This window comes from Phyllobates terribilis, unplaced genomic scaffold (assembly GCF_046119375.1).
Source record: "Phyllobates terribilis strain yellow unplaced genomic scaffold, ASM4611937v1 Scaffold_1__5_contigs__length_1240528914, whole genome shotgun sequence".
In the NCBI taxonomy this organism is placed as follows: Eukaryota; Metazoa; Chordata; class Amphibia; order Anura; family Dendrobatidae; genus Phyllobates; species Phyllobates terribilis.
The window spans coordinates 11,029,915-11,044,179 of NW_027362761.1; the positions used below are offsets into that span (position 1 = coordinate 11,029,915).

General features: G+C 41.5%; 1 protein-coding gene across 1 annotated transcript in view; it reads left to right on the forward strand.

Annotated features, from left to right (window-relative positions):
• The window catches only part of LOC141165509 (proprotein convertase subtilisin/kexin type 4-like), a 707,768-nt gene that overhangs the window by 18,415 nt on the left and 675,088 nt on the right, over positions 1-14,265 (forward strand). The window contains exon 2 of the mRNA XM_073651166.1: positions 3,720-3,824. Coding sequence (XP_073507267.1) covers positions 3,720-3,824 — 105 coding nt within the window. The remainder of the gene's footprint in view (positions 1-3,719; positions 3,825-14,265) is intronic.

The window sequence follows — 14,265 nt, forward strand, 5'->3', positions numbered from 1 at the left end:
GTCTCTCAAAGGCCCAAAATTTCACAGCAGACTGTATTTTCAAGATGTGCTGTTCAAGCTGTTTTGAAGAAGCACCAAGAATTGGGCAACCTTGAGGACCATAGATAAAGTTTTCAACCAAGAAACTTAGTGTAACTGATGAAAGACACCTCATGCTTACTTCCCTTTGAAATTGTATGATGTCCAGCAGTTGTATCCAGGGCTGTGGAGACTGAGTCGGTGTCCATTTTGGTGTAGTCGTTCAATATAAAATGGACTGACTCAAACTCCTAAAATATATAATAAATTGGGTACAGTAGTACAATGCAGGATGTGCTGTAAATGTTTTCATAAGAATTTGGGAAAGTTATGAAATGTCCTATAAATGTCTGTTCTGTTCCTGATCTAAGGCTCTAGGCTTTTAGTTGAGGTGAATCTGTGCTGCACTTTATGTACACGCTCAGTAGTGAGGCCGGGCTGTGGAGTCAGAGGTCAGGGAACGTGAGTCAGAGATCGGTGGTTTGGCTTACCGACTCCACAGCCCTAGTCAGAACTGACAGCAATCAGTGAAACCCAGCTACACTCCTCTTCTGGTCGGAAAACTCTGGCCAGATCTGGTTTTCATGGAATAATTACACTAAAAAAACCATACCTTCAACATGGAAACAAGGCCAAGTGATTCAACTATACACAAAAACTTAGGAACTGGGGTCCCAAAAAATGTCAGCAGGTGCTCTTTACTGATGAGTCAAAATGTGAATTATTTGTTGTAACAGTGCTGGAGAGCAGTACAATAATGAGTGTCTTCAGGCAAAAGTGAAGCATGGAGGAGGTTCCTTGCAAGTTTTGGGCTGCATTTCAGCAAATGGAGCTGGGGATTTGGTCAGAGTTAATAGTTTCCTCAATTGTTTGAAATACAGGAAGCTAATTAGCCATCATATAATACCATTACTGAGGAGTTTGTCTCCAAATTTTTTTTCTACAGCAGGACAATGACCCTAAATATACAGTCGGTCATTAAAAACTAGATTCTGCATAAATATAGGAGTACTGGAAGTAATAAGATGGTCACACAGCCATAATCTTAACAACCTCTAGTTCACGGGTCACCAACCTGTGACTCAGGAGCCACATGTGGCTCGCGGCTGACTTCCACCTTGGTGCATTAGCACCAAGTCTAGCAAACCGGTATTAAGAGCAGATCTCCAGATGGTGCCTTTTGTGAGTAGCCCCACACAGAAGACCAGATCTGAATGGGGATAGGGTAAGAAACCCTGGGTTTTGGCATACTGCCTCAATGTGATTTCTGTGGAAAAGCACTGGCTGTCATTATACCAGTAATGGAGGCTCTGGGTATCACTACTGTGAGTGGGGGGGGGGGGCTGTATGTGTGGCTTTCAACCCTCTCTCAAAGTTGAATGTGGCTCTCAAAGTCAGAAAGGTTGGGGACCAGTGCTCTAGTCTGTCCCGAATTGCATGAAGAGACAGAAGGATTTGCACAAGCCTACATCCAGAGAAGATCTGTGGTTGGTTCTCCAAGATGTTTGGAACAAAACCCCTGCCTAGTTCCTTTAACCCCTTTACCCTCAAAGGCTGTTGGCATGTTAATGACCAGGCCGATTTTTACAATTCTGACCAGTGTCAATTTGAGGTAATAACTCTGGAACACTTCAACAGATCTTACTGATTTTGAGTTTTTTTAGTGACCTATTGTACTTCATGATGGTGGTAAAATCGGAAATTTGACACGTTTCATAATTTTCAAACTTTGAATTTTCATTCCCTTAAATCAGAGAGATGTCACACAAAATAATAAAAATTAATAAATGGAGACGTGAAAATTTAAAAAAAAAAACAAAACTTTTTTTTCACACAAACATTTTTTTTTTAGCCCCAAATATTTTTTTTTTAAAGGGGTAACAGGAGAAAATGGACCCCAAAATGTATTGTGCAATTTCTTCTGAGCACACAGATACCCTATACATGTGCATCTCACTAATTTAAAATATCAAAAAGTTAATTTATTTCAGTTCTTCAATACAAAAAGTGAAACTCTTATATAGTCATTACAAACAGTGATCTATTTCAAGTGTTTATTTCTGTTAATGTTGATTATGGATTACAGCCAATGAAAACACAAGTCATTATCTCAGTAAATTAACATAATTAACAAACACCCACAAAGGCTTCCTAAGCATTTAAAAAGGTTCCTTAGTCTGTTTCAGTTGGCTCCACAATCATGGGGAAGACTGACTTGACAGATGTCCAGAAGGCAGTCATTGGCACACTCCACAAGGTCCCAGAGTCTAGAGGAACAGTGGAGAGGCCACAATCCAAGCTGCTTGAGGTCTAGTGTGAAGTTTCCACAATCAGTGATGGTTTGGGGAGCCATGTCATCTGCTGGTGTAGGTCCACTGTGTTTTATCATGACCAAAGTCAGCGCAGCCGTCTACCAGGAAACTTTAGAGCACTTCATGCTTCCCTCTGCCGACAAGCTTTTTGGGGATGGAAATTTCTGCCAAATGTACCAATACCTGGTTTAAAAAAAAAACAGTATCACTGTGCTTGATTGGCAGCAAACTCACCTGACCTTATCCCCATAGAGAATCTAAGGGGTATTGTCAAGAGGAAGATAAGACGCCAGACCCAACAATACAGACGAGCTGAAGGCCGCTATCAAAGCAACCTAGGGTTCCATAACACCTCAGCAGTGCCACAGGCTGATCGCCTCCATGCCACGCCGCATTGATGCAGTAATTGATGCAAAAGGAGCCCCGACCAAGTATTGAGGGCATTTACTGAACATACATTTCAGTAGGCCAAGATTTTGGATTTTAAAAACCTTTTCAAGCTGTTATAAAGTATTCTAATTTACTGAGATAATGACTTGTGTTTTCATTGGCTGTAAGCCATAATCATTAACAGAAATAAGCACATGAAATAGATCACTCTGTTAAACTTCTTCACATGTTCATCACCATGAAATGAATGGTTCATTTAAAAAAAAAAAAAAAAAAAAAAAACCTAATCGAAAAGTGGTTTCAAACGCAAAGTCTGAACATACCCTTATTTCAGATCAGTAGGAATTATCATAGACCTCTTCAACAAACAGTAAATAGTGGAGCAACAGTAGTTAATCTCAAGCTGCATTGGCTCATTTCATTTGTATATCCCCAAGTAATGCTTCTGGGGTGTGCTTGTGGTACTCGCCTTTCTAGAATCTGCTCAGGTTGTCTCCGTTACCCGGCAGATCTGGGAGATGTGACTGGATTGGTGGAGAGAAGTCTGAGCGGGAAGATTTCAGTGTTTATGTGGAAAACATAGACCCTACACTCTTAGACCTCAGGCTGAACAGATCGGAGTTCAAGATTTTCGCATTGACACTGTTTATATAGGTTTTTTTTTTTTTTTTTTGTATGATCCCATTGAGCCCAACTTGCATTTTGGTACAGATGTGGCTAGGAGCATAGGAGGCACATGTGTTTTTTGTTTTTCTTCACGTTTTGCATCCTCTAACACAGTATTACCAAAGAACAAATTCTCAAAATAATTAAAGTTATAGTGGTAATATTCATTGGTTCACTTGACATGGAATGACCCTACTCTGATTCTTCTGGGTATGGCACAATTGTTTGAGATGAGGTCTCATGGCAGAAAGGATCAGAAACTTGTAGCGTAGTTATGAAAGGGAAGCATGTGTATTGATTCCCTGACTGAAGCACTCATTGTCTTTTAAACAGGTTGTACATGGCAGTCATTTCTACTATTTGCAACATCGAGGAGTGCAAAAGCAATCTCATAGTCCTCACTGGAGTAGACAAGTCCGGCTTAAAAAAGAACCTCAGGTAATTTGCTTATGTGCATTATACACAATGTGACACTGACGTCTTGTCCTGCTCGGGTATTTCCCATCATTCAGTTGTGACTATTCATCTTCATATGGCATCACGTGGGGATGTTGTAAGTGCCTTTAATATGATATGCTATCACGTTTCTTTGGCCGACACCTTAATTATTCAACCTTGCTTGAACTCATATGCTGTTCCTATTTGTTTGCATGTAGCGATGCATCATTAATCACTTTCTGTCCCATGTTAAAGTGCACCTGTCAGCAGGATTATGCTTAGTAAACCACATACACTGTCAGGTGGGCGACATTACGCTGATTAAAATGATACCTTGGTTGATATCTTTTCAGTGGTTCTTTTAAAATCTTTATTTTCATTTCTGACATAATGATATGCTCGTGCTTTGGGGAGGGGCTTTTTCTGGTGCTCTGCTTATGTATGCTTTTCTAACAGGTCACTGTGCTTTCACTGACCTACCTACTATTTTAAATGCTGCCTGTGTCATTTGTGTGCCAAACATGAAACTTGCATGCACGGACTGAGCCAATTTTGACCTTAAAAGGGTATTCCCATTTCCAAGATCCTATCCCTAGTAGTAGCAGTAGTATCATCCTCCAATTAGAAATGTAGTATAGTTCTTATGATTCACTATGTCTCTTTCCTCATGTGCAGGCATTGCAGGACCTTGTGTATCCATGGTTACGACCACTGACATTGTGACAGCTAGTTGCTAGTGGTTGTAACCATGGATACTTAAGGTCCTGAATTGCCAAAAGAAATTTGGTGAACATTTTAGTAATTTTCAAACTTTCAATTTTTATGCCCTTAAGAGTTATGTCACACAAAATGGTTAATGGATAACATTTCCCACATGTCTACTTTACATCAGCACAATTTTTGAAACGTAATTTTTTTTGTTTGTTTTGTTAGGAAGTTATAAGGGTTAAAAGTTAACCAGAGATTTCTAACCTTTCCAACAAAATATACAAAACCATTTTTTTTAGGGACCACATCACATTTGAAGTGACTTTGGGGGAGCTGTGAAAGAAAATACCCAAAAGTGACACCATTCTTCTAAAAACTGCACCCCTCAATGTGCTCAAAACTACATTCAAGAAGTTCCTTAACCCTTTAGGTGCTTCACAGGAACCAAAGCAATGTGGAAGGAAAAAATGAACATTTTTACTTTTTTTTTTTTTTTTTCACAAACATTTTACTTTAGCCTCAGATTTTTTTACTTTCACAAGGGTTAGGCTGTGTGCCTACGATGCATTTTTAAGCGTTTCCGCAGCGGCAAAAACGCTGCAGAAACTCTTAAACGCATGGTAGAAGGCCTGCCATGTTCCCCCAATGATAATCCGCATGTGCTGTGCACATACTGCGGAAATTTCCACTGTGGATTATCATTGCGGAAAAAAACTCGGCGCTACCAATTATTTTGCGGAAGTGCTGCTTTTTCGCCGCCATTGACTTGCATTAGATCGCATGGATTACGCATCACTGTATATGTAGATGCGCATTCCATGCGTTCTAATGTGCGGATGGTAAACAGGTCTAGAGGACAGGAGACTCTCCTCCGGACGTGGCTACTATTGAAAACTGTAAAAAAAAAAAAAAAAAAAAAAAAATACTTGCCTTCTGGCGGTGCGCTCCTCCTCGCTTGGCTGTAGTTCGCGATGGAATGAAGGACCTGCGCTGACGTCAGTCATGTGACGGGTCACGCGACGCTGACGTCGGCAGGTCCTTCAGTCTACCACTGCTGGGACAGTGAAGCAAGCCAGCGCGGGCCATCGGAAGGCAAGTATATATATTTTATTTTTTTACTGTTCTTTTACGGTCACACTACATAAATCCATGCCGTTTGCATGGATTTATATAGTGTGGCCAAGTTGACAAGCACTTTCCAAGTGATGCTAAAATAGCTTGGAAAGCACTTGACAACCTGCATGCAGAAATGCATGTGAACGCTTCACTTCCGCATGTTCCTGGCCGGAAAAAACGCATGTACAATCCGCATGCGTTTTTTTTTTTTCTGCTAGGGAGATGCAGAAACGCTCAGGAAAAAATCCTGAGCATTTCTGCATCGTGGGCACCTAGCCTAAAAGGATAAAATGGACCCCAAGATTTGTTGTGCAGTTTCTCCGAAGTATGCAGATACCCCTTTTGTGGGGGAAAACTACTGTTCGGGTACACAGCAGGTTTTTCAAGGGAAGGAGCACCGTTTGACTTTTTGAAAGCAAAAATTGCTGCTGAAATGGAGCAGACGCCATGTTGCGTTTCAGCCTCTGATGTACCTAAACAGTTGAAACACCCCCACAAGTGACCCCATTTTGGAAACTAGACCCTCAAAGATTTTATTCAGGTGTATTGTGAGCATTTTGAGCCCACAGGTACTACACAAAATCTGATAACATTAGGTCGTCATATGGAAAAAAAAATTCACTAAAATGTTTTGACCTCAAATTTGTAATTTTCCCAATGGATAACAGGTGAAAACAGACCCCATAATTTCAATTTCTCCCCAACGCAATGATACCCCATATATGGTCAAAAACATCTATTTGGCACATGGCAGGGCTAGGAAAAAGGGTGCTTTTTGTCTGGAATAAATTGTGAATGCCATGTCACATTTGGAGAGCCCTGACATGCAAAAAATAGCAGAAACCACACACATACACATACACATACACGCACGTGTGACCCCATTTTGGAAACTAGACCACCGCAAGGAATCTAGGGGTGTACTGAGCCTTTTTAACCTGCAGGTGATTCACAAAACTTTATAATATTTAGATGTGAGAACCAAAAATTTTTTTTTTCATTAAAATACTGTTTTGGCACCAAATTTATATTTTATGTAACTGGGTAAATTGGACCCCACAATTTCTCCTGAATATGGCCGTACCCCATTTGTGGTTATACACTAATGTTTGAGCACATGGTGGGGGTCGGATGGGAATGAGCTCTACTTGACTTTTAGAATGCAGATTCCGTTTGAATAAATTGTGGGCTCCATAAGATAAACCCCTGAGGTGCAAGAACAGCAGAAACCACCCCCAGGTGACCCCATATTTGAAACTTCACTGCCTAAGGAATTAATCTAGTAGTGTCGTGAGTATTTTGAACCCATAGGTGCCTCATAGAAATTTTTTACATTGAGACATGGAAATATGACATTTAAGTGGTAAAAATGAAATGTTTGTATTTGCTGCAAACTTGTCAGGTACTCAAGGGTTAATGGGTGAAAATGGACCCCATAATTTACTACGCAATTTCTCAAGAACGTGGGGATGCCCCATATGTTGTCAGAAGTTACTGTTAGGCTACACGACAGGGCTGAGAAGGAAGGCGCTATTTGGCTAGATTTTGCTAGAATAGTTTGCGGGCGAAAAAAAACCTGTGACCCTGTTATAGAAATTGCACCTCTCAATGAATTCATCTACGGCTGCAGTGACTATATTGTATCTTCCATGCCGGGCTTTTTTTCTGGCGAATTGCCAGTATACCAGTTGGCTACAGACTCTAATCTAGGGACCGGCTGCATCTCAATGGGGAGGGTACAGCTGTGCTGGGGGAGAAAATGGCTAGAAGGAAGGTTTGAGGAGTGTTTAAACTAGGGATTGGGGGGGAGGGTATTCATTTTATAGGTGGGGAAGATAGTGCAGATAGTGACCTGGGCACAAATAAAGAAATTGGGGGTGGGGTTAGAACAGTCAATATAGTAAGAAGGAATAGAGGTACAGAGATACATAAAATGCATGTACACTAATGCCAGAAGCCTCACCAACAAAATGGAGGAATTAGAATTAATTTTGCGGAAAATAATTATGACATGGTGGGGATATCTGAGACATGGCTGGACGAGAGCCATGACTGGGCAGTTAATTTACAGGGCTATAGTCTGTTCAGAAATGACCGTACAAACAAGCGAGGAGGGGGTGTTTATATGTAAAATCATCCTTAAAACCCATCTTGCAGGAGAATATATGTGAATCTAATGGAAATGTAGAGTCCCTGTGGGTGGAGATTAGGGGAGGGGAAAAAAATAACTTACTGATGGGGGTTTGTTATAACTCTCCAAAAATAATGGAAGTAGCGGAGAATATCCTCGTAAAGCAAATAGATGAATCAGCAATTCAAGGAGAAGTCATTATTATGGGGGACTTCAACTACCCTGAAATACATTGGGGGACAGAAACCAGTAGTTCAAGCAAAGGTATAAGATTTTTGACAACTATGAGAGACTATTACCTTTCACAACTGGTTCAGGACCCAACAAGTAGGGGGGGCACTGCTAGACCTGATATTAACCAACAGGCCTGACCGCATATCAAATATACGAGTTGGGGGTCACTTTGGTAATAGTGGTCACAAAATAATACGTTTTCATGTAACCTTTAATAAGATGTGTAGTAGAGGGGTTACAAGGACACTAAACTTCAGGAAGGCAAATTTCCAACGGTTGAGAGATTATCTTAGTGCAATAAACTGGGACGATATCTTGAGACCTAAAACTACACAAAGCAAATGGAAGACCTTTATTCGCATCCTGAATAGGACCTGTGCACAATATATACCATATGGGAATAAATATGCTAGAAATGGGAGGAAACCACTATGGCTAAATAGAGCTGTAAGGGGCGCAATAAGTGACAAAAAGAAGGCATTTAGAGAACTAAAGCAAGTAGGTAGTGATAAGGCATTAAATAAATACAGAAAATTAAATACATTCTGTAAAAACCAAATCAAGGCAGCAAAGATTGAGACAGAGAGACTCATTGCCAAAGAAAGTAAAAATAATCCCAAAATATTCTCTAACTACATAAATGGTAAAAAACTAAATGATAGTGTTGGCCACTTTAAAAATAGTCTGGGTGAAATGGTGGATGAGGAAAAATCCAATATGTTAAATGTGTTTTTTTTTTTTTTTTTTTTTTTCCCAACCGTCAAGAAAATCGCATGACAGAAAACATTATTAACGATAACAAAAATTCTCCATTAAATGTCACTTGCTTAACCCAGCAGGAAGCACGGCGGCGTCTAAAAATCACTAAAGTTGACAAATCCCCGGGCCCAGATGGGATACACCCGTGAGTACTACAGGAATTAAGTAACGTCATAGATGGACTATTTTTAATCTTTAAAGATTCCATAACAGGATCTGTACCACAGGACTGGCATATAACAAATGTGGTGCCAATATTCAAAAAGGGGACAAAAAACAAACTTGGAAATTATAGGCCAGTAAGCTTAACCTCCTACTGTGGGTAAAATCCTGGAGGGTTTTCTAAGAGATGCTATACTAAAGTATCTGAAGAAGAATAACCTCCATGATCCAATCTCAACATGGGTTTACAAGGGACCATTCCTGTCAAACTAATCTGATCAGCTTTTATGAGGAGGCAAGTTCCGGACTGGACCAAGGAAATGCAGTGGATGTTGTGTATATGGACTTTTCAAAAGCTTTTGATACGATTCCACACAAAAGGTTGATACATTTTCCCCTATTCCAAGTGTTCTCATTTTATGTATGTGGGTTAAGAATTGGCTCAGTGATGGGAAACAAAGGGTGGTTATAAATGGAAAACACTCAGACTAGGTCTCAGTTAACAGTGGGGTACCACAGGGGTCAGTATTGGGCCCCCTTCTTTTTAACATATTTATTAATGACCTTGTAGGGGGCATACCGAGTAGTATTTCAATATTTGCAGATGACCCTAAACTCTGCAGGGTAATCAATACAGAGGAGGACAATTTTATATTACCGGAGGATCTATGTAAACTAGAAGCTTTGGCTGATAAATGGCAAATGAGCTTTAATGGGGATAAATGTAAGGTAATGCACTTGGGCAGAGGAAATAAAATGTATAATTATATGCTTAATTGTAAAACATTGGGCAAAACTGTCACTGAAAAAGACCTGGGTGTATTGGTGGACGACAAGCTCATGTTTGGTGGCCACTGTCGGGCAGCTGCTGCAAAGGCAAATAAAATAATAGGATGCATTAAAAGAGGCATAGATGCTCATGAGGAGAACTTAATTTTACCTCTATACAAGTCACTAGTGCGACCACACTTAGAATACTGTGTTCAGTTCTGGTCTCCGGTGTATAAGAAAGACATAGCTGAACTAGAGCGGGTGCAGAGAAGAGCGACCAAGGTTATTAGAGGACTGGGGGGTCTGCAATACCAAGACAGGTTATTACACTTGGGGTTATTTAGTTTGGAAAAACGAAGGTTTAGGGGTGATCTTATTACTATGTACAAGTATATGAGGGGACAGTACAAAGACCTGTCTACTGATCTCTTTACTCTGAGGCCAGAGACGGGGACAAGGGGGCATCTTCTACGTCTGGAGGAAAGAAGGTTTAATCATAATCACAGATGGGGATTCTTTACTGTAAGAGCAGTGAGACTATGGAACTCTCTGCCGCATGATGTTGTAATGAGTGATTCACTACTAAAATTTAAGAAGGGCATGGATGCCTTTCTTGAAAAGTATAATATTACAGGTTATATATACTAGATTCCTTGATAGGGCGTTGATCCAGGGAACTAGTCTGATTGTCGTATGGAGTCGGGAAGGAATCTTGTTTTCCCCGATGTGGAGCTTAGTGTTTGCCACATGGGTTTTTTTTTTTTTTTTTTTTTGCCTTCCTCTGGATCAACATGTTAGGCTATGGGTTGAACTAGATGGGCTTAGTCGTCTTTCAACCTTAAAAACTGTTACTATGTTACCTTTCATAAAGTGTACTGCCCCCATACATTGTACCCAGCTGGTGCTTTTGGTCTTGCGCACCCTGTAAATTAAGTGCACTCTCCCCACTGCAATAATTCCAAACATGTGGCCGCTTACTGCAGTTTAGACAGTGTGGCTCAGAATGAGGGGGGCATTTGGATTTGGGAGCGCAGAATTCACTGGATTTTATTGAGGCGGTGGGAACCATGTCACTTTTCCACAGTTTGTTCTAGCAATAATGTGGGACCCCCTATGGTTTCAGTGGCAGATGATGGACCCGAGTGGGGGCTGGGTTTGTGCGGGATAAATTAGGGTTTTTATTGGTAACATTTTGGAGTACATAACATTTTTTGATCGCTTCCAGAACAAGGCTGGATCACAATCTTGTTTACAACGCCTAGCACTTGTATCGGGGTTTCTGTGTAAATCCCACAAAAATGTGATTCAGACGAAAGCCCTGACAGAACCACCCACCACAATAAGTCAGATGGCGACACTTCATACTTCGTTTGGCGTCTGCTCCAATGGTGTACATCTTTTTATGCATGCACAGATCTGTGGTCACCCCAACAGACAAGTCCTATGTGGCTCCATCTGCCTCATAAGTGAGTGGTTCCGTACTGGGCTTTGTCTGAATCACTGTTTTGGAGAACTTGCACGGAAACACCAACATAAGCGCTCAGCACCGATCATAGGCTGGAGCCTAGCAACCACGGCATAGCCAGAGCCAGCTCTGACTGGTGCTATCAACGTCATTGTCAGATTACACGAATCAGAGTGCACAGATGCGGTCTGACCTCATAGTGACCGGTTACTGTGACATTCTGTCTTGCTGTGCTGGGCGTTTAGGTGCAACAGCCTTTTTCAAGCTTTTGCCATCACTGCTGATGTGTCTGCTAATGTTGAAGAAAGAAGTTCCTGATCCCTGATAATCCATGCCAATCACCCTTTCCCACTATAACTAAGCACCTCCTCATTTTCCCTTATGCCGCTGACTGCTGATCAGTACTTGATCGCTTGATTTTTGACAGGTTTTTTTCTTTTTCGTGCATCCTGCAGCCGCTGAGTGCTGATCACTGACTTGCATCATTGATCGGCCTCTGGTTGTTGCTTTCTTTTTTCACACACAAAAAAAAGCAATTTAGATTAGTTGATGGGCCTAGATTAGGGACAGTAAAAAATATACTGTATAGTAGAAACTGGTGTTTACTACAGTATTTTTTACTGAATATAGTCCGGGTTAGTGTCAATTGCGGGCACTCAGTAATTTTATTTTGTTTACTGTTATCCGTTTAAGTTTTGTTTTTATACATTTTTTTTTTTTTTTTCTTAATAAAAAAAAAAAATTTTACACCAAACATGCGTGTGCGCACACACCTGAAAAAAATTTGGTACACCTACAAAGACCACATACAATGTCATCCCGCTTGTCCCAAACACAGTATTCAGCAGAGGAGGCATATGCTTTCCTTGCCTCTGACACTGATGGTGAGGTAGAGGATGCCATCTTCCTTTTTAGTTTTCATCCTCTTCCTCAAGTGATATCTGACTGCCACGCAGACACCCCAGGACAGAATTGACTCCTAAGGGGTCCCGTAAGGAACTGACCCCCCCCCCCCCCCCCTGAAGATTATGAGCAACAGATCCCTGATTTTTGTGGCGCAATCAGAATCCAATTTACCACTTTTTCAAAGTATTTTCTGCAGATTTTGTAAACCTCGTGGCTCAGACAAATTTGTACGACCCAGAATTTTTGGTCCAAAACACCATTACTTCATTTCTAACTGGACCCCCTGTAAACGCAGAAGAAATGAAGATGTTTTGGGCACTTGTTCTTCACTTGGTGTTGGTGAAGAAGCCAGAACTATGGCAGCATTGGAGCATTGTATAAAACATCAACACTCCATTGTTCCACATCACTATGACGCGTAAACGCTTTGAGGCCATCCATAAATTTTTGCATTACAGCAATAAGTCCGTGTCCTCCCCGGGATGACCCCAACTTTGACTATCTTTTCAAAGTTTGTCCGATCACTGATAACTTCAGAAACAAGATTGCTGAGATGGATGAGTCCCTAATACATTTCAAGGGAAGGCTCAAATTCCAATAGTACCTGCCCAGTAAAAAGGACAGGTACGGAATCGAGCTCTAAAAACTGTGCGAGAGTACCTCAGGGTATACCCACAGGTTTAGAGTTAATGAAGGGAAGGATACCTGGATTCAACCCCCTGAATTCCCCCCTTCCTGTCATGGGAGGAGTGGGAAAATTGTGATATTTGGTGCACTCACTGCTGGATCAAGGTTTTTCTCATCTCTACGTAGATAACTTTTTTTTTTTATACCAGCATCCTACTTTTCAAGTCCCTCTCTGCGTGAGCTACAGCAGCCTGCGGTACTGTCTGCAAAAATCAGAAAGGTCTCTGTGACCTTAATTGGGCAGCTGCTCAGAAGGGGTTGGAGCAGAGCCCTATGTAGTAATAACCTAATGATGGGCGTGTGTGTGTGTGTGTGTGTGTGTGTGTGTGTGTGTGTAATATATATAATTATTTTTTTTTTTTTTTTTTTTTTTTTATGGGCATCATAAACCCCCTTTAAAAAAAATAAAAATAAAAAAAAATGATGTGGGTGTTGCATCACGGACCACGGTCACCCTGGTGATATGGTGGTGGAGGAGGACAAGAGCAAATAGACAAAATCAGGAAGCGTATACCCATGTCTGGTTGTGAAAAGGTGTATGGGAAACACCTTCCAAAAAAGACACTGGATTTGAGTTTTACGCTGCTATCATTCGGTGGTGTTCAGAAGTCTGGCCCAATCAGTTATAATTCCACCAGCAGCACTAATAAACAGCTCTGATAAAACTCTAGCGGCAGGGCAGGCCAGTACCTCCAAGGCGTAGAGACAGTTCATTCCACGTATCCAGCTTGGATACCCAATAATTATAAGGCACGGAGGACGTTGGTACAGTCGGCAAGGTACTCCCTCCGCTTCTTTCCAAACTTTACACTCCTTGTGAGACTACCCTGTGCCTCAGGACCTGTGTGATGGGAGGGGCTGAGAAAATTCTCCCAGAACTTTGACAGTGTTCCCCTGCCTCTGCTGGATTGAAATTCTCTCACCTGTAGTCCTTGGTTGTCCAACGAATTGTGACCTCTGCCACCAGCATTTTCAGATTGTAATTTTTTTTAGTAGTTCCGCAACAATGGCCTTCTGGTACTGCCCCGTTTTTGTAGACCTGTCCGCCTCAGGAATAAAATAATCATCGCCGCTCACCATCTTGGTGGCGTCCTCAAAGTTTTGGAGGATGGTACATATGTCTGACATCCATGTCCACTCCTGAGGTCTTGTGTGGAGTCTGAACTGAATACCGACGGCCTTGTTGATACTGGTACTCACCAACTGCCCTCTTCTGCTCACAAATCCTTCCCAACATCTGCAGTGTAGAGTTCCAACGCGTGGGGACATCACACACCAGTCTGAGCCGGAAGCTGCAAACGCTGCTGAAACACGGCAAGGGCTTTGGAAGCTGTAAGTGACTTTCTAAAATGGGCACACAGGTGGCGTACTTTAACAAGCAGCTCCAGGTTGGATTTAAGAAACCACTGAACCATGAGGTTAAGCACATGGGCCAGGCATGGTACGTGTGTGAGCTCGCCTCGCCTTAGAGCCACCACCAGGTTCTGGCCATTGTCACACAC